At 48.9% G+C, this 19,431-nt stretch overlaps 1 protein-coding gene across 3 annotated transcripts in view; it reads right to left on the reverse strand.

The window, feature by feature from the left end:
• The window catches only part of INPP5D (inositol polyphosphate-5-phosphatase D), a 147,517-nt gene extending 129,627 nt beyond the window's left edge, over positions 1-17,890 (reverse strand). Inside the window, exon 1 of one of the 3 annotated variants that reach the window (XM_064372881.1) lies at positions 17,624-17,890. In XM_064372881.1, the coding sequence (XP_064228951.1) occupies positions 17,624-17,757 (134 nt within the window). In that variant the 5' untranslated portion in view covers positions 17,758-17,890. Of the gene's footprint in view, positions 1-1,816; positions 1,822-17,623 lie in introns of those variants that run through there. The other 2 variants (XM_064372882.1, XM_064372884.1) reach the window with 2 other exon arrangements.
• Positions 17,891-19,431: the final 1,541 nt, after the last annotated feature.

The following is a 19,431-nucleotide window of genomic DNA, read 5'->3' on the forward strand; positions in this document are numbered from 1 at the left end:
GGCCAGGGCAGGGCTCACCCAGCGCCTCGTTCCCGCTGAGCTCCCCGCCACCCCTCCATGGCTTCCTCCCCTTGCACACTGTGCCCCGTGGATTATCTCCCAGGGGTTTGGCCACCAGCCCTGCCGAGACCTGGATTTGCCCCAGCAGCTGAAGAGCAAGTCTTGGGGTTGTTTCTGACAAGGAAGTGCTAGGAATTCCAGATTCTCTTCTCTTTCTAGAAGCTCTACCTTCCTTTGGTACAGTCATCCCCAATGTGAGAAGGAGATGGTACTTTTTACTTTCCTAAAACCTCTGAGAGGAAAATGGAGCTGCCAAGTCCTAGCACCTTGGGAGAGGGGCACGCTAGGGTGGTCCTCAACCTGCTGACACCCTGGCAGCAGCCAGCACCCACGGAATCCAGCGGGCTGTCAGGAGATTAGGGGAAAGCCATTTGGATCTCAGGCTCACTCTTAAATCTGCTGATCTGTTCCCATCTACCATAATCTTGCCCCATTTTGCTACACAAGATTCTCATAAGCTTTGAAGGCTCACCTGGCCCTTAGAGCCCCCTAGACAGGACCAGTCTCTGTAATCAAGCCAGTGCCTCAGCGTAGAAGCTCCACACACTAGCCCCTCCCAGGTACAGGCACTCCACTGAGCATTTACATATGTTATTGATATGTTATTGTGTAGCTAGGTTTTTTTTTTTTTTTTGAGATCGAGTCTCACTCTGTGGCCCAGGCTAGAGTGCAATGGTGCCATCTCAACTCACTGCAACCTCCACCTCCCAGGTTTAAGTAATTCTCCTGCCTCAGCCTCCCAAGTAGCTGGGATTACAAGTGCCCGCCATCACACCTGGCTAATTTTTGTATTTTTAGTAGAGATTGGGGTTTCACCATATTGGCCAGGCTGGTCTCAAACTCCTGACCTCAAGTGATCCACCCGCCTCAGCCTCCTAAAGTGTTGGGTTTACAGGCATGAGCCACCATGCCTGGCCCTGTTTAACTAGATTTTTAAAATTATATACTAACTTAAAAAAATTGAAAACTATACAGAAAGATATAAAATGAAAAATAAACATCTCCTTCCCCACTCCCATGAGTCCCTCTTCTTAGATTTCCTATTCCTGTTTGTAACTCAGTTCAGAAATGTGAAACATAACCACAAGCTTATACATACGTATCTTTTTAGATGCAAATAATATCATACTACATATACCGTTTTCTGAAATTTGTTTTTTTCATCAAAAAAGATCATAGAGGTCTTCTCAGGGCCAAGTGCGAGATGGTTTATTATCATTTTCATCATGTTTTACCATGTGTTATACACGTATTGATATGTATTAGTGATTGTAGATAAATCACTGGCTAAATGACCTGAGCATTTGCTGTTTTAATAGAGACTAACAACTGTCTTTCAATGAAGTTGTGGCATTTTTTTCTCCTACTAACCGGATATGAAAGTGTCTACTTACCCACACCCTGCCGACTGGCTGTTATCAGACCTTTTAATCTTTGCCAATCTGAGAGCTGAGAAAGATAACTTGCTTTAATTTGCCTTTCCTTATGAGAAAGGTCCTTCAGCATGTTCTCGTGTTTAGTTATCTGTATTTCTTTTTCTGTGAATTCCCTTTTGTGTCTTTGGCTCGCTTACTTTGGTATCATTTTTGCTTAGTTATGCATAAGAGTGATATGCTGCAGTATATTTTGGAGTTATTTTTAACAGTTTTTGGGTTTTTTTCTTTTAGCTGTGTAAATGTTTTACAATTTTTGTGGCCAATTTTACAATATTTTATTTTATGGCTTTTGCATCAGTGCGTACTGAAAGATAACTTACGAGTAATTTCACTTCCACATGTCTCTTCATTACACATAGAAAAGGTGATTTTTCTCTCTTTCTCCCATGGCTTTAGTGCCTATCCTTCTGCTCCCCGTCCCGCTCCCAGAGCCTGAATTGATAGCACAATCATCTTGCATCAGAGACAGCAAGGATGAATCGCTAGTCCAGCGACACTACATCTCACAGGGACGCCTCTGGGACACAGAACCACTGGCCTCAATCCCTTTTGGAGAGCCTGCCAGACAAACGTGGAGATAGCTCAACCCTGCTGTGCTCTTATCTTTCAATGCTCTGTTCTCTTGGCACTTCCTCCTGTAGGTATGCAAATGAGGGGTGAGAACAGCCTCTTATTTGGCTGAAGGCAGCTGATTTGTGGAAGAGCTCCAGCCGGCCCAAACTTCAGCCTGTAGACAGAGAGGAAGAACATGAGCTTGTCGACAGACAGAAAACATAGTCACGAAGAGAGAGTCAGAGGCAGTTGCGCAGAATGGGAAAGGCTTCCTGGTTCAATCAAGTGTGGCAGACTAGCCTTTATGGCTTTTTCACAGATGTTCTAGAAATGTTGAAACAAAAAAATATTGAAACAAAGAAACATAGAAATATTGAAACAAAGTAATAGCTCCATGTTACCAAAACAGATCAGAATTCAAAAGCTAGTATAATAGGAAGAGAAGATACCCCTTAGACAGTAACATCTCAGCAGATGTTAATGACCCTGCATAGCCAATGCACAGGGCTGGACATTCTGACCCTGGCAGCTGAATCAGTTTCAACCTTCAAGGGAAAACATACAGCACACCCCACACACCCCCAACAGCCCAGCCACACACGAGTCATCCAGCAAGCAGTGGTACCAAACTGTATTCCATGGGCGTGGGGACTCTGCCAGGCGATGGAGGAGGGTGCTCACTTGACCTACCCCACCCCCCAGAAGTTTGTACTTCACTCTGATCCTGTATACATACACACACATACATACATGTGCACACACAAAATATGCATACATATGTATACATATAACATGCACACATGTATGTGTGTATATACACATACACACAATATTTTACATGCAAAATGTTTAAAGCAAAGATTCCATAGCTAAATAGTGTTTGGCAAAGACTGCACGGGAATATAACCTGGAAAACATGCTCACTGCTCTTTGGGGGCAGTGGGTCCCACCCAGCCCTTCCCCAGCTCTTGGTTGAGACTCCTCCCAGTGACTGGGAGGCATTTCAGAGCAATCGGATCAGGATTATTCCCACTGGAGATGTGGGTTCGGATAGCACTGGGCCCAACAGTACTTCCTTCTGCTAACAAATGAGATTGCTCCATTCCCAGATGAAGGGGGTCTTACAGCAAATTTCCCATGTGACTCCCACAGGTGCGGGGTGATGGCAGGTGCCCACCCTGTGCTGAACGTGGAGGCAAAGAAGAGGCAGGGAGGTGCCTCTCAGCAGAAGGGCAATCCCAGAGCAGGTCAGCCCTGATGTGGTACAAGAAGTTCTACTCTAATACGGGAGGACAAGCCCGTGGAAGTAGGAAGAAACACCGTCGTGTTTTATTCTTTCAGATACATCTTAGCATTTCTGTACGGCCATTTCTAGCCAAATGAACACTGACAGCCAGGCCAGGAACATCCCCACCATGGAGACACCCACAGAGAGACAGAGAATCAAACTAAAACATTTAAGAACCTCTTCATGTTTCTATCTCGCTTTGCTGAGCTGCTCCTATAATTGCTTTTAAATCCTTTTGTGACTCTCCTTACATAACATTTCTAATTTCTAATGGTTTTGTCTGTGTTTCGGCTGTTTCTTGATTAAGACTTGTGTTTCTACAAATTTCTGGACAAGATGGGGTGGGAGAATGAGGGCTGGTAACGCTGCATTAAAAAAAAAAACAAAAAAACATTTGCACCAAGGTAGAAGGACAAGAAAAGAAGGTGTGGCAACCTTGGGAAACAAGGTGTTCACCATTCGCCACTCCAAACCTTGAAGAATCGCAGCCAGAGAGAAAGCTAAAGTTGATGAATTAAAAGAGGCCATCTGTTGCTAACCTGGACCCCTCCAGAAGGGAGAAAGCATTAACAGGTGACCCAGCTGGCTGGGAGGTGAGAGGTGGAGGTAAGGCTGGCCACGTATTATTGGGAGCCCGCTGTGCACCCCCACAACAGCATGGGGGTCCAGTGGCTATTCCTTGTCCCACAGCTATTCAAAGCCAAGACCTAGGTATGAGACACCCCCTCCCCACCCCGGAGGGAACCTGTCCTCTGTGTGTCTCACTATGCCCTCATCTCTGGCCACACCGCCGGCTGGATCTTGAATTGGCATCTCCCACGCCCATCCGTGCCAGTCCTTTTAACCCACTCCCATCTCTGAACAAACCTGATCCAATTGTTCTTGACAGTTCTTTGTCAGAAAAGAAAAATCACCAGACACATGAAAACATGTCACCGCTCAGAAAAAGGGCACCATTCTCCTAAGGACTCCAAGGAGTTACTTCCATCTTAAATAGAATCACCCATAAAAATAAATTCTGAAGAAGTCTGATGTGTGAACTCAGGAAGATTTGAGAGACCACGGCATATTGGAAATTGGAAGAATCAATTGTGAAAATTGAGCAAACTGAGATCAAGGAAACTGACCATTAGGGAACAACCGGGACGTTTAGAGTCAAAATTCAACACACAACAGAGGCAGGAAATAGCAGCTTATGGACTGGAGAAAGTGAACGAGGACAAAGACAAACTTGAGAAAGTGGTACTGGAGGAAAAGACAGATTTAAAAAAGAGAGGGAAGACGAGAAATACAGAAGACGATCTCAGTCAGCAACAGGTGTTCCTGTAAAGACAGAGATCGATCATTTTTTAGACTATAAAAACAAAAAGCAGAAGAGGTAAACCAACCTAAGAGCCCGTGACTTGAAAAGCAAAAGATTAAATGGATAAACCTGTGACAAACAGAATAAAGGAAAGAAACCAATGCAAGTGAGCTGGACAGTCTCCCCTGCCTCCCCTCCCCCAGCGAGACCCACTCTCTACCCCTTTCCACCTGCCCTGTGCAGCCAGCAAACCTCTGTGGGCTGCTTCACCCACGTTTGGCTGAAGGGAGACACTGGCTGGGTGAGCGGAGGGAGGGATGGGCGGATTCGTTCCCCTGACCCCACCCTGCCTGCTGCAGATCAGCTGGGACAGATCTCAAGCTCTGGGGTCTCCTAGCTGCAGCCCTGCCAGGTTTTGGTGACACAGCTCCGGCCCCTGCCTCTTCAGGTCAGGGGTGGGAATGGATCCTGAGGGTGCCAGCCACTGGCTGCCTTGCCATTCCTGTCTTTATCACCCCTGTTGAACATGTCATTTATTTCCTGCTGGGACCCTGGCCACCACAAACAAAGTTAGAAATGAGAAAATGAAGGTGGCCGCAATAAAAGAGAAACCTTACAATTATAAAAACTATGCATGATTGTTTGCCAGAAATTTTGAAAATCTCAACAAATAGATTGTTCTCTGAAAACTGTGTATAACTTAACAGAAGTGAATGGGAGGAAACAGAAAACAAGACTAACTCAGTTCTAAAGAAGAAATTTAAGTAAATAATAAGAAATATCTCAGGCCAGGTGCAGTAGCTCACACCTGTAATCCCAGCACTTTGGGAGGCGGAGGCAGGTGGATCACCTGAGGTCAGGAGTTCGAGACCAACCTGACCAACATGGTGAAACACCATTTCTTAAAAAAAAAAAAAAAAAAAAAATTATCTCTATATACGGGCTTGAGAAGAAGCGGCTTTACCAATTTTTTTTAAGTATTTCAAAAATCAGATAATAATTATGCTACATAAATGACTCCATAATATTTTGCAAAACATACATGACTCTTAAAACCATAACATAACCAAAATCATGTAAATCAATCTCACCTATGAATACATATATAAAAATCCTAAATAAGTTTCAGAGTACAACAAAAAAGTACTGTATCAAGAATATTTCATCGTGGCCGGGCGCGGTGGCTCACGCCTGTAATCCCAGCACTTTGGGAGGCCGAGGCGGGTGGATCACGAGGTCAAGAGATCGAGACCATCCTGGTCAACATGGTGAAACCCCGTCTCTACTAAAAATACAAAAAATTAGCTGGGCACAGTGGTGCGTGCCTGTAGTCCCAGCTACTTGGGAGGCTGAGGCAGGAGAATTTACTGAACCCAGGAGGCGGAGGTTGCGGTGAGTCGAGATCGCGCCATTGCACTCCAGCCCGGGTAACAAGAGCGAAACTCCATCTCAAAAAAAAAAAAAAAAAAAGAATATTTCATCGTAATCATGCAAAATGGTTTACTATATGTAAACCAAATATAAATATATAAAATAAAGTGATTTTACCAGTAAATGAAATAAGGGATATAATATAATCACCACATAGATATTAAAAAGGCATTTGATCAAAATTAAATACTCAGTCCTTCAGAACTCGTTCTAAAACTAGAAGAAGACTGCTTCTTCTTGGATGTGACAAACAGCAACAGTTACCTTTCATCAAGTGGTCACTAGGTGCCAGAGGCTAGCCCATACCCTTCCCAGGTGGCCCATGGTGATTCTCACAATACTTCTCCTTGAGGTAGATGTTTTCTTTTCACAATATTCCCCACTGCAGTATTTTAGAAATATTGGCCCATGCAATAAGTCATGAAATCTGAATAAGTGTTGTAAGTATTTGGAAAGTACACCACAAAATGACAGTAATTTATGGATGACATGAGAGTCAAACAAGAAAATCCCAGAGAAATCACCAAAAAAAATTTGAAATAATGAGGAGTAAAGTGACAGAATAAAAGATGAATTTATAAAATCTATAACTTCCCTGTATGTTAATCAGTTACCACAAAATGTAGGGGAAATAGTGTTACCAACAGTAATAAGAGTATAAAATAATCAGAAGAAATTATAACAAGAAATATGCAGAATCTATATAAAGAAAATTATAAAATTTAAAATAATAGAAACATCTATATTTGTTAAGAAGACTGAATATTACTAAAATGTCAATTTACACCAGCTATATTATGGATTTTGTGCAATTCCAATCAAAGTTCCAGTAGTAGTTTTTTCCAACTTGACAGTATTTATTATTAGCTGGTTCACCTGGAAGAATAGATATGAAAATCACCTAAAGTAAAATATTTTCTAAAATTAGGTGGTATATTTGGTATGATATTAGTGAAAGAAAAGCAAATATACATGGAACGGAATACAAACACAAAGAAAGATATGACTTAAAATATGATAAAAGAGGAGCCCCAAAGGATAAAGGAATGTTATTCAGTAAGAGGTTTTGGGAAAGATGATTAGTTGAGAATAATGCACATACATCTTTTTTCTTCTTCTTTTTTGAGGCAGAGTCTCGCTTTGTTGCCCAGGTTGGAGTGCAGTGGCACGATCTTGGCTCACTGCAACCTCTGCTTCCTGGGTTCAAGAAATTCTCCCACCTCAGCCTCCCAGGTGGTTGGGACTTACAGGCACACACCACCACGCCCAGCTAATTTTTTTTTTTTTTGTATTTTTAGTGGCGAGGGCTTCACCATGCTGGCCAGGCTAGTCTCGAACTCCTGACCATAGGTGATCTGCCTGCCTTGGCCTCCCAAAGTGCTGGGATTACAGGCATGAGCCACTGCATGCGGCCTAAATCTTTATCCTACATCATTTATTAAATTAATTCCAGAGAGATTAAATGGTTCAATGTAAAACAAAAACAAAAATAAAAAACTCGTAACTGCTTTATTTGTTTTTAACAAGTACTGTGCTAAAAACTTGATACACATTTTTCATCCAATCCACCCCACAACATTACCACATAGGTATTCTTAGCCCTGGTTTTCAAATGAGGAATCAGGGCCCAGCAGAATTAGATAAACTGCTGGATCCTTAGCCCAAGTCTATTAGCTCCAAAACCTCTGTCCTAACCCTCCTGTCTCACACAAGAAGAAACAACTGAATTTCTGTGTGCAAAGGGATTCTCTGCATTGAAAAGTGAAGGGAGAAAAAAAAGGAAAAGTCCGATAGACTTCACTATATAAAATTTACAATCCCTGAATGTCAAAAAAATCATAAAACTTAAAGGAAAATCACAATGAAAATATTTGCAACAAGTGATCTAAACAACTCGTGCAAGTAGATAACAGAAAAACTACAGCTTCAGTAGGAAAAGGGCAACGAGAATTGAACAGACCATTCACAAAAGAGGGATTATGAAGGTCAATAACTCAATCAAATAAGCCCAACATGACCACAATCAAATGCAAATCAAAATGAACATGCACCACCTTCCCCTTGCAATGTAATGTGTTTTGAAATGAAAATACTCAGAATAGGGAGGTTAGAATGAGGTGGGCACCCTCTTGTACAGTTTACTGGTGCATATATGGAACAGAATTTCTGGAAAGCAATGTATCATTCTGTATCAAAAGGCTTACAAACATTCCCGTCCCTTGATCTAATAATTCCACTCCTGGGAATTTATAACCAGATATGTCAATAATATTTCTGCACAAAGACCTTCGTCAGTCATATTCATAGCAACAAAACATTGTTGATAACTTAAATATCTGACAATAGAAGAATCTTTTCATAAAGTATGGTGCATGATGCAATAGAATCCTGTACATCCATTAAATGTGATCATTAGAAATTCTAACTAAATGGGAAAATGCTAATGCTGCTGGAAATCTCAGACTAAAATTACACATATGCACGTAATACATGTATATGCAAAATGGAAATTACATACATGCAGGGAGGGAGAGAGAACAAAAAGACACACCAGCAAATTAACTACGTTTATGCCAGTGTCTTGTGATGGGGTGGTTACTTTTCTGCTTTTTGCTTTGTACTTTCTGTGCTTTGTATAAATACTGTTTTTTAAAGTTACTCTAAAGAACAGGACGCGTCGCTGTTTATCAGATCTATTTGTTTCTCCATTGCCGATGACAGCTGTGTACTCCAACAAGCCTCTCTGCTCTGGGGAGTGTCCCAGCTGATCCCTTGGGACCAGCACTCCATGGGGTTGTTTATAATAAGCATTGAACCCAAACTGTTAGGGACCTGCATTTGTTAATATGGTGCTTTTCTAATTAATAGGGACAATGGGATCATGAAGTGAACAGGGGAGAGAATCTGGTCCCCACGTGCTGCCACAGCCGTCAACCCTGAGTCCCCCACTCATGGCACATGCTGTGCTACTTCCATCGTCCTCAGCCCCGGGACTTCAGTCCCCTCTGCACTAATCCCCTCAATTGAAGCCAGAACTAGTAGTCTCAGATGGCTGCCTTTCTTCCTGACGTCATGTTCATTGCCTCTGGTTTCACTCCGCATGCCTCCGTGCCCCCATCCCTTCCTCCTGCCGGCTTCCCAGCTCCCAGCCCTGGTCTCAGCAGCCCCTGGAAGCAGGAAGGGGCTCAGTCCTCTTTCTGCTTCCATCTCTCTGCGTGTTTCCTCTGAGGAGGCCTCAAGTGACAGCTCAGCATCCTCCGGAGGCCTCCAGGAAGTTTCCGAAGTGACCCTCTGCCCCAGTTCTCCTCTCTCCTCTGTGTGCTTCACAGATGGGCCCCGTACTCCTCTGCTTCTGAGATGTCACTTCAGCCCATAAAGACTAATTGCCAGCATGATTTTTTTTTTTTTTTTTTTTTGGAGACAGAGTCTTGCTCTGTCGCCCAGGCTCGAGGGCAGTGGCACAATCTCAGCTTACTGCAACCTCCACCTCCTGGGTTCAAGCAATTCTCCTCCTTAGCCTCCCAAGTAGCTGGGATTACAGGTGCCCACCACCATGCCCAGATAATTTTTTTGTACTTTTAGTAGAGATGGGTTTCACTGTGTTTGCCAGGCCGGTCTCAAACTCCTGACCTGTGATCTGCCCGCCTCGGCCTCCCAAAGTGCTGGAATTACAAGTGTGAGCCACCGCACCCAGCCACCAGCATGATTTTTATGTGTGCAAAGCATTCGGTGGGTGCTTACCACATGCCTGGCCTCGGACTGTAAATGTCACTCCCATCTTCCCATTTTATCTTCTCCATAACCCAATGAAACAACGAAAAGACAAACAACCCAGTTTTCTAAATGTGCAAAGGATCTAAATTGACATTTCTTCAAATACGAATGGCCGATAAGCACGAGGACAGAGGTTCAGCATCATTAGCCATTAGAGAAATGCAAGTTAAAACCACAATAAGATGTCACTTCACACCCACTAGGATGGCTATAATAAAAAAGATATTAAAAAGTGCTGGTAGGGAAGCGGAGACACTGGAACCCTCAGACATTGCTGGTAGGAATGCAAAATGGTGGATCCACCAACGAAAACAGTTGAGCAGTTCCTCAAAGTGTTAGACTTAAATGACCCAGCAATTCTGCTCCTAGATACCCAAGTATATTGAAAATATGTTTGCACAAAACCTTGTATATGAATGTTCATCGCAGCATTATTCATTATAGCCCAAAAGTGGAAACAAGCCAAGTATCTATCAACTGATGATAAACAAAATGTGGTCCATTCAGTACAGTGGCTCATTAGTCAGCCATAGAGAGGAATGATTTATGCTGCGACACAGATGAAGCTTGAGAGCATCATGCTAAGTGAAAGAAGTTGGCCCCAAAGTCCACATGTTGTATGTTTCCACTTATGAAACATCTGGAAAAGATAAATCTGTAGACAAAAAGTCGTTTAGCTGTTGCCAGGGGTTGGGTGGAGAGGGAATAGGGAGTGATGGCCATGGGTACAGGGTTTCTTTTTGAGGTATTGAGAATGTCCTGGAATCAGACAGTGGTACTGGTTTCACAACATTGTGAATGTACCAAAAACAGGATAAAGAATTGTACACCAGGCCAGGCGTGGTAGCTTATACCTGAATTCCCAGCGCTTTGGGAGGCTAAGGCAGGCAGATCACCTGAGGTCAGAAGTTCAAGACCAGCATGTCCAACATGGTGAAACCTCATCTCTACTAAAAATACAAAAATTAGCTGGATGTGGTGGCAGACACCTGTAATCCCAACTATTTGGGAGGCTGAGGCAGGAGGATTGCTTGAACCTGTTAGGCAGAGATTATAGTGAGCTGAGACCGCTCTATTGCATTCCAGCCTGGGCAACAAGAGTGAAACTCCATCTCAAAAAAAAAAAAAAAATAATAATAATAATTAGCTGGGTGTGGTGGTGTATGCCTGTAATCCCAGCTACTCAGGAGGCTGAGACAGGAGAATCACTTGAACCCAGAAGGTGGAGGTTGCAGTGAACCGAGATCACGTCACTGCACTCCAGCCTGGGCAACAGAGCAAGACTCCATCTCGAGAAAAAAATAATTAAGAATTATACACCATAGAAAGGGTGATTGTACAGAATACAATTTATACCTTAATTTGAAAAAATAACCCAATGAGTGGGCTTTGCCCTTGTCATTCTCATTCCACCCATGAAGATGCTGGGTTGACACAGGAAGGTTAGCATTTTGCAAATGCAGCACACCAGAGCCAGCCAACCCAGAGCCTTGCTCCTCAGGACTGCATAACATGGCATGAATGACAGAGGGAAGGGCAGAGCTCCTCTCACTCCATGTCTGGAGTAGGGAGAACAGCCTGGCTGGGAGGACCACGTCTCATCATGACGCAAGGGTTCACGTGCAGGGAGATGGCACCAGTGGATTGAGAAGCGCTGATGTGAGGCTGCATGCAGTGGCTCACACCTGTAATGCTCACACTTCGGGAGACCGAGGTGGGAGAACCACTTGACTCCAGGAGTTGGGGGCCAGCCTGGGCAACATAGCAAAACCCTGTCTCTACATAAAAAAGATTAGCCAGGCTTGGTGACTTTCACCTTGAATCCCAGCTACTCGGGAAGCTGAGGCAGGAGGATCTCTTGATCAGGAGCCGAGGCTGATCAAACAAGGCTGCAGTGAGCTGTGACTGTGCCACTGCACTCCAGCCTGAGCAACAGAGCGAGACTCTGTCTCAAAAAAAAAAGGCCAGATGCGGTGGCTCACACCTGTAATTCCCGCATTTTGGGAGGCTGAAGCAGGTGGATCATGAGGTCAGAAGTTCAAGACCAGTCTGGCCAACATAGTGAAACCCCATCTCTACTGAAAGTACAAAAATTAGCTGGGCATGGTGGCACTTGCCTGTGATCCCAGCTACTCAGGAGGCCGAGGCAGGAGAATCGCTTGAATCCTGGAGGCAGAGGTTGCAGTGAGCCGAGATCGAGCCACTGCTCTCCAGCCTGGGCAACACAGTGAGATTCTCAAAAAAAAAAAACAAAAAAAAAGAAGAAAAAAGAAAAAGAAAAGAAAAAAAGAAAGAAAAAAGATATGAAAGAAAAAAGGATAAAAAGAAAAGAGAAAGGCCAGGAACGGTGGTGGCTCATGCCTGTAATCTCAGCACTTTGGAAGGCTGAGGAGGGTGGATCATCTGAGGTTAGGCGTTTGAGACCAGCCTAGCCAACATAGCGAAACCTCATCTTTGCTAAAAATATTTTTTAAAAAATTAGCCAGGTGTGGTGGCGGGCGCCTGTAATCCCAGCTGCTCCGGAGGTTGAGGCAGGAGAATCGCTTGAACTTGGGAGGCAGAGGTTGCAGTGAGCCAATATCACACCACTGCACTCCAGCCTGAGCAACAGAGCAAGACTCTGTCAAAAAAAAAAAAAAAAAAAGCAGTGCTGATTGTGTTCATGAATTTATGAATTTAACCTACCAGGTAGACAAACATGCAAAGCACCAAAGCTGGAGCCTATCCCTAGACCCGAAAGGACTTTTTTGGGATGCTGAGCACAGGCACAGAAAACCTGGAGCAACTCCATTTTCACTCTCTCGTCTGCATCACATCACAGAGAAGATACATTTAGTGAGTGAAATACACAGGCCTTTAAGGGCACATCACCCCTTCCTGGTCTTGCATGCAGAAAGAAAACTCGGCACAGTTAGCCTTGGAGAAAGCTCCTTGGCCTGCTTTCTGGTGTGAACCAGATGTCAGTAGCTCTGGCTACTGCCAGGGCCAGCATTTTTTCCCACTGACTGTCAATATCAGATACGAAAAATAGTGCTTTGTTCCATTTGCACAAAAATAATTAACAGTGTATATTTTACTGAAGCGTTGAAAGAGGGTTGGAGAAAGGGAGACTCGGCCACCTGCTCACACCACACCTTTACACCTCTGTTGGACTCTCTGGGGTTAGGAGTTCCGCCCTCCCAAGTCCCTTCTCTGTGGCTCCATCACCAGGAGTTCCCTCTTCAGGCTTTGTCCTACCCCACAGAGACCGCCCTGTGGGCTCTGCTCTGTTTCTCACTTCCAAGAAGAGCATGCGGCCAGCGCGGTGGCTCACGCCTGTTATCCCAGAGCTTTGGGAGGCTGAGGCAGGTAGGTCATGAGGTCAGGAGTTCAAGACCAGGCTGGCCAACATGGTGAAACCCCATCTCTACTAAAAATACAAAAATTAGCCAGGCACAGGTGGCTGCCTGTAATCCCAGCTACTCAGGAGGCTGAGGCAGAGAATTGCTTGAACCTGGGAGGCAGAGGTTGCAGTGAGCCGAGATCATGCCCCACTGCACTCCAGCCTGGGCGATAGAGTGAGACACCCTCTCAAATAAAAAAAAAAAAAGCATATGTGCAGGTCCTGGTCCTGTTATTTGTTAGTCCTGCAAACTAGGCCTGTTCCATAAACTTCTCTGTGCCTCAGTTTCCCCATCTGTAAAGTGGGGATAATGGGACTTCCTTTGAAGGTCTTTGTGGACATCAAATGAGCCAATACTAGCCTAGAATGGTGCCTGGCACACACAGCTCTTTGGAAGTTGCCTGCTGTTATTAGGCAGAGCAGGTTGGTAACAACCTTCTGTTAGCAGAGCAAGGTTTAGGGTCTGCTCTGTTTGACAAAATTCCCCCCAGAGCAGGCACTCAACATGTGCGGAAGAAACTGTGTGACAAGCTCCTGGAGGCCAACAGACAGCCTTCTCGGGCTTCCCCCTCTTTCCTGTGGTACAGGCGAAGTCCCCAAGTCCAGGACTGTCCGGTGCACTGTCTACGCTGCCCCTGGGAAGGGGTGAGCCAGAGCCTACCATGGTGCCTAGGTGGCTGGTGGAAGGTCACATGTGGAGGGAGACCAAAACCACACTTTCAGCTGCGGCCGGACCAGGCACTGGTTTCTGAGCCAGAGGCAGCCACGTGCCTTCACCTCTCCCATGAGGGAAACACCCTCTCTCTGGAGTAGTTGGGTGGGAACGCTGCCCTCCTGGTAGCTCCAGGCTGGAAGGCAGCCGGCTGAGCTGGCCACACTAGACCCGCTCCCTGGGCCCCGGCTACTCCTATAGACAGGGCAGGGTGTATCCTGACATTGGGCCTTTGATCAGCTTTGCATTGCAGATTGTGCAAGGGGATCCCAGCTCAGCCAACCCACAGACCCTTGCATTGACTGACCCCATTCCCAAGGCATCTCTTCTCTGCATCCTAAGGCCTGCCATGTGTGCTGGCTGGCCCCTGCATAGCAGGAGAGGGCATGAACCTAACAGCTCTTAACATCTCATAACCACGATGCACCCAACGTCCCCCTCAAGGCACCCACAGATTCCCCACTGCCCCTGGAGCAGGGCCAACTCTGCAGGGAGATTTGAGTGGGGACCACTCAAAGCTGACATAGGCCCTGCTCAGAAGAGCCCTCGGCTGCAAGATGGCAGAGTTGGACTCAAACCACACAGCCCTCTGCCGGGGGTCTTCCCGCTACAACTCTCTGTTTCCTGAGATGGAGACCCAGGCTCCCTGCCAAGCAGAGCTTTCCAAGCTGCTGAGGTGAGATCAAAGCTTTCCTGCCCAGTGGTAGGTGACGGGGCTGACCTCTCTCGAGGAAATGCAGCGTTTGCTGGGTGTGGGCAGAATGCGCACTCCTAAGTCACGTGGGTGGCACTGAATTGCAGCCCTGTCTTTTGATGTCCAACCTCCGCCCAGGTCCATTTACATAGTCAAATCCTGTCCTCTTTCCTAAGCACAAAGGCCCCTCCCTGCTGAGGCTGTTCTCAGTTCCCGAGGCGCCCAGCACACCTGCCCAAAGCATCAGGTGGAGACTCGGCTGTTGTCCCCTTGCCCGCCAGAGGGGGCCTGGGAGGAAGCGCTGCTGGGGCTCAGGCAGGATGAGGTTGGGGGACTTGGATCTGAGGGGCCACGGGGTGTGTACACTTTTCCCATGGACTTTGCTAGGGCAGGAAAGTGAGTGCGTGGCTTCCTTCTACAGTCACGTCTACAGCAGGGTGGCTCCACGGCCCTGCCCCGTCAGCTGCACTTCTCGGGGTCCCTGAGGCTCTATAGGCTTCCAGGCTGGGGGACAAACCCTGCTCCCTCTGGAGCTGCCGGCGCAGCCCTCGGCCTGGGACTGCCTACTGCCTGCCTTTGCCTTCTCTGTCAGGCCACGGCCACTCTGCAGGGAACAGAGAAAACTAATGGTGGTGGGATTTGTTTTTCGAGAAGTTCAATCTCTTTGCCTTAAACGACTGGCTTTTCTTTTTTTGAACATGCCCTTCCTGCCTTTTTTGGTGTAAAGCCTGCTTTCTTTCATGAAATGAGGTGTTGGAAGATGACAGTCTGTTATCATTCCTTTAGTTAGTTTTAGGCCACGTGAAGCCTCGCAGGCGTGCGGCAAGTCTGCAGGCACAGGGTGGCCCACAGCCGCCAGTGGAGCCTGGCCTTGCAGCAGGGGCTACTCCCTGCCCTGAGCAAGGGAGAAAGGGGAACCCTGAGCCCAGGGCTTGTCTGGCCAAGGGGTGGGGCTCCTGGCATTTGCAGCCCAGCAGCCTCCGGATGGGAGGTTGCCAGGCTTCGGCTAAGAGGACAGCGGACATCTGTGGGCACCAGAGGTCCCTCCCTGAGGAGCAGACGCTGCTCACCCATCATGGATCTGAGAGTAACTCAGTACAGACCAGGCTTCAGAGAGAAGAGGTGGAGAAAGGAATACGGGAGCTGGCCTGGATCCCAGCAGTTTGCCCCCAGCCAGCATGTGAACAAAGACCTCAGGCTCTCTGCACTCTGTCTACCCCTGAAAAGCCAGGGCTGTGGCACCAGAGCTTCTCCAAGGCCTCTCCAGCTCTGGCTGTGCCTCACTCTGACCCTAGAAGTTAAGATGCTCACAGCGTGGAGTCAGAGAGACTCATGTCCTGTGTCTGTAACCTGAGCAACCACAGAACCTGGTCGGAGAACGGCGGTGAAGGTTAACAAGATGCCGTTCCGGATGCCCTTGGCTCAGCCAACACTAAGCAGCCAGGACAAGGTCCCACTGGGCCAGGAGAGATATCCAAGTAATCCACATGGGCGGGGTGGAGTCAGACTGGGCTTGCAGATCCCTAAGAGAATCTTCCTGCCACTTTTAAGGCCCCAGCGGCAGCAGGTCCCCATTGGGGAAGTCCAGCGGCCTGGGCCTGTGTTCCTTCCCCTGAGGCATGAGAGGAGGGCACAGGAAACCAGTCTTCAGAGGTGGGGTTGCAGACCGCCAGCACAGGCCAGCAGCCAGCTGTGAGCGGGGCTGCCTTCCAGTGCCTCAGCTGACCCCGTACACACTCTGGCTCCCCTTGCTTCCGCCTCTAACCCCCCAAGGCTGCATGCACGCCCCACTGGACTGGGGGCAGGAGAGGTTGGGCAACACAGGCTGCTGGTCTCAGCTGCAGCCTTGGGGGCAGACGGCCGTGGCTTTGACTGTTGTCACTCAACCTGCCAGGTCCTCAGATTCCTCATCTGCAAAGTAGGCCTTTTAACAGGACCTGCACTTTAAGTTGTGGTGAGGATGAAATGGGCCAACAAATGCTTAGCACAGCGGGTCCCAGCTGTGAGTCAGTGTTCAAAACACGTCTGGGCTCACCGCCCACTTCCCCTCCTGCCTGGAGAAGGGCAAGGCCCTGGCTGCTCTGGGGAACACTTCTGCTAGCCCAGGGATGTTACCTGGGATGTCCAGGTAGACACACCCTTCCCCTGACTACACTCTGGCACTGCCTGAGGCCCCAGTAAAATGATTGGACCAAGAGCTGCCGGGCAAGGGCGTACTTCAGACACTGGACGGGACAGGGGTTCTAGAAAGCAACCTTCAGCAAGTGGCTGGTTCCTCCATGTCAGCACAGCTGGCACATTCAGAAACATCCCCAACCGGGCAGTGAGGGGAGTTGATGGTGACAGAGACCCAAACTGAGGGGGTGGGGGGTGGGCAGCGGTCACAGCCGAGTGCTCAGGAGAGACAGAAGAGGTTGCTCGCTGGTGGTAATGGTGACTTCCTCTGCTCTCAGGCCCCGAAAGCGGCTTCTGAGTGAACGGAAAGTCCTTTCTTGATTAAACCCACCCCATATTCTTGGGTCGCCAAACAGCAGCTTCCTCCAGGGGCCCAAAGCCTGGGTGCTCCAGGAAGGGTCCCTCTGGCCACCTCTGCTCTTCTCAGGGTTTCTGAGCTGGGCGTCTTTGAACTGTCCTAACACACCCACCTCCACAGAACCCTGAGCTTCCTCCTGGCTCAAAAAGCCAGACCCCCTTCTCTCGGTCCTCAGACCCCAAGGAAGCCCCAGGCATCACACAGCTCACGGGAAGCTGGGGTGTCAGATAAGGCCTCAGAGTGGCTCTGACAGCTCCCAGGCTGCAAAACCTGCCACGAGACCAGGTCCCTGAACTCCAAGGCCAAGGTCTAAGGCCAAGGTCCATGGCAGGGCGGCAGGGAAGTGTGCATGTCAGGTCACTCTGTCCTGTGACACGAGAACAACCCATCCCACTGCTGGGGCCCTTCGAAGCCCCTCTGTCACCTCTGTGCCTGGGGAAGGAGCAGGTTGTACTCACAGCACGCAGAGGGCGTATGCCCGGGAGATGGACTCGCTGGCACGCACGAGGAAGCTCCCGTCCTTGCCCGTCCTGGAGAGCAGCTCCTCCGCCTTGGAGCGGGTGATGTTGCCGTGGTTCCAGCAGGGGACCATGGCGGGAGCGAGGCTCCTCGGCCGGGCCGGCACCCCCAGGACCCACACGCCAGCAAGGGGAGCGGAGGCGCCTCCGCTGCAACCTGCCGCCTGTTGCCTCTCTGTGGCCTCGACTGCTGCCACCAGCTTAACTGACTGACTTCCTGTTTCGGGCGTTCAGCGAGGGAAAGGAAACTGAGCTGCGGAGAACTTCCTCATTACAGAAACCAAGCAAGCGCGCGCGAGAGAGACGGGGGCGGGGGGGCGCTCTGGCCGTCCACCGTCCACCACGCCCCGCCACGGCAGCCGCGGCTCTCTCGCCGCTCTCTCGCCGGTTCTCTCCTTCCCAGAAACAGGTCACAGCCCACAACTAAAGTGTCCAGGGGCAGCTGAAGTAGTCCCGCTAGGCAGAATGATTGGCTCCGGAGACGCAGGAGAGTCGTGGCCAGCTTAGGAAGAAGCGTGGCCTGGCAGGTGTGGGTGGGCCAGAGGACGACCACGTGGGATGCCACACCCTAGACAGGCCTCCTGAGCCTTCTGCCCTCCGCCAGGGCTTTTCAAAGCCAACCTGGAACCCCCAAATCACCCAAGGGGGGCACAGCTTTTCAACTGGGACTACGACCTGCCCAGGACAGCAAACTTGAGGGGGCAGGGCATAGTCGAGCCCCGCCCCGCCCCCTCAGAGACACCGAGCTGCCTGGAGGCTGGGAGGCCTTGGGGGCCACCAGCCAAGGGCTCCGAGGTCCAAGTGATGGCTCTGTGACCCCACTAACCTCATTCCCAGGGGCCGGTGGGTGCCGCATGGCAGCACAGCTCTGATCCCTGAAGTCTGACTTGGAGACACACAAAGGGAGCTTGGAGGGGACGTGGACTGTTTACAGCGGGAACACAGGCTGGGTTTTCCCCTGGGCATCTCCAGAAGGCTGAGGAAGCAGGCTCTGAGAGGAGACCACCATAGCCCCACAGGGCAGGCTGGCCACCTGGCCAAAGACAACACTGGCTCCTGAGTCCTGCATCTCAGCAGTCCAGGTGGCCATTCGGACTGTGCCTCCTCCAAGGCTGGGCATGGCCACATTCGCCCACTGCTCAAAAGGGAGCTGCCTCTCCAGGGACCACCATCCAGGACCAGCAATTTCTGAGGGCTCGGTGGTAGACACCCATCCCTGGGGTGTACACTCAGCCCCCAGACCTGGACACCCTCCGTCCTTGGGTCAGGCCTACCAAGGGCGAAGCGGCACGTGTTGACCTGCTGCACAAGGCTTGCCCCACACATCCCACATCCAGGCCTTGCCCTCCAGGACAGGACAGCAGACCCCCTCCAGGAAGGGGCACCAGCCAGAGGGCACCACCACATTCAAGCTGTGGGAAACTGGTCAAGTTTCTTCTCTCTCTCGGCCTCCATTTCCTCTTGTCTAACTTGAAGGGCATAGCTTGTAAAGGAGCTCACATGTGCCAAGGGGCTCGACGTGCGTCACACTGATGGTCATCCCAGAACAGGGGCCCCAGCACCTCCCACCTGTATCGGCACGCATGGCAGGCGAGTCTGTGGGGCAGACAAAGCACTCCCACTCAAGAACCTCTGGCCAGGCCCGGAGCCGGGCGTGGGGATACAGTGGTGATGGGAGCTGGCCTCCACACTCCGCGCCTCCTGGAGCATGCCACCTCTGCAGCAGCCCAGCATGGACGCCTTTCATT

The sequence above is a fragment of the Aotus nancymaae genome, unplaced genomic scaffold (genome assembly GCF_030222135.1).
Source record: "Aotus nancymaae isolate 86718 unplaced genomic scaffold, 86718_ANA_hifiasm-v0.15.2.pri h1tg000008l, whole genome shotgun sequence".
In the NCBI taxonomy this organism is placed as follows: domain Eukaryota; kingdom Metazoa; phylum Chordata; class Mammalia; order Primates; family Aotidae; genus Aotus; species Aotus nancymaae.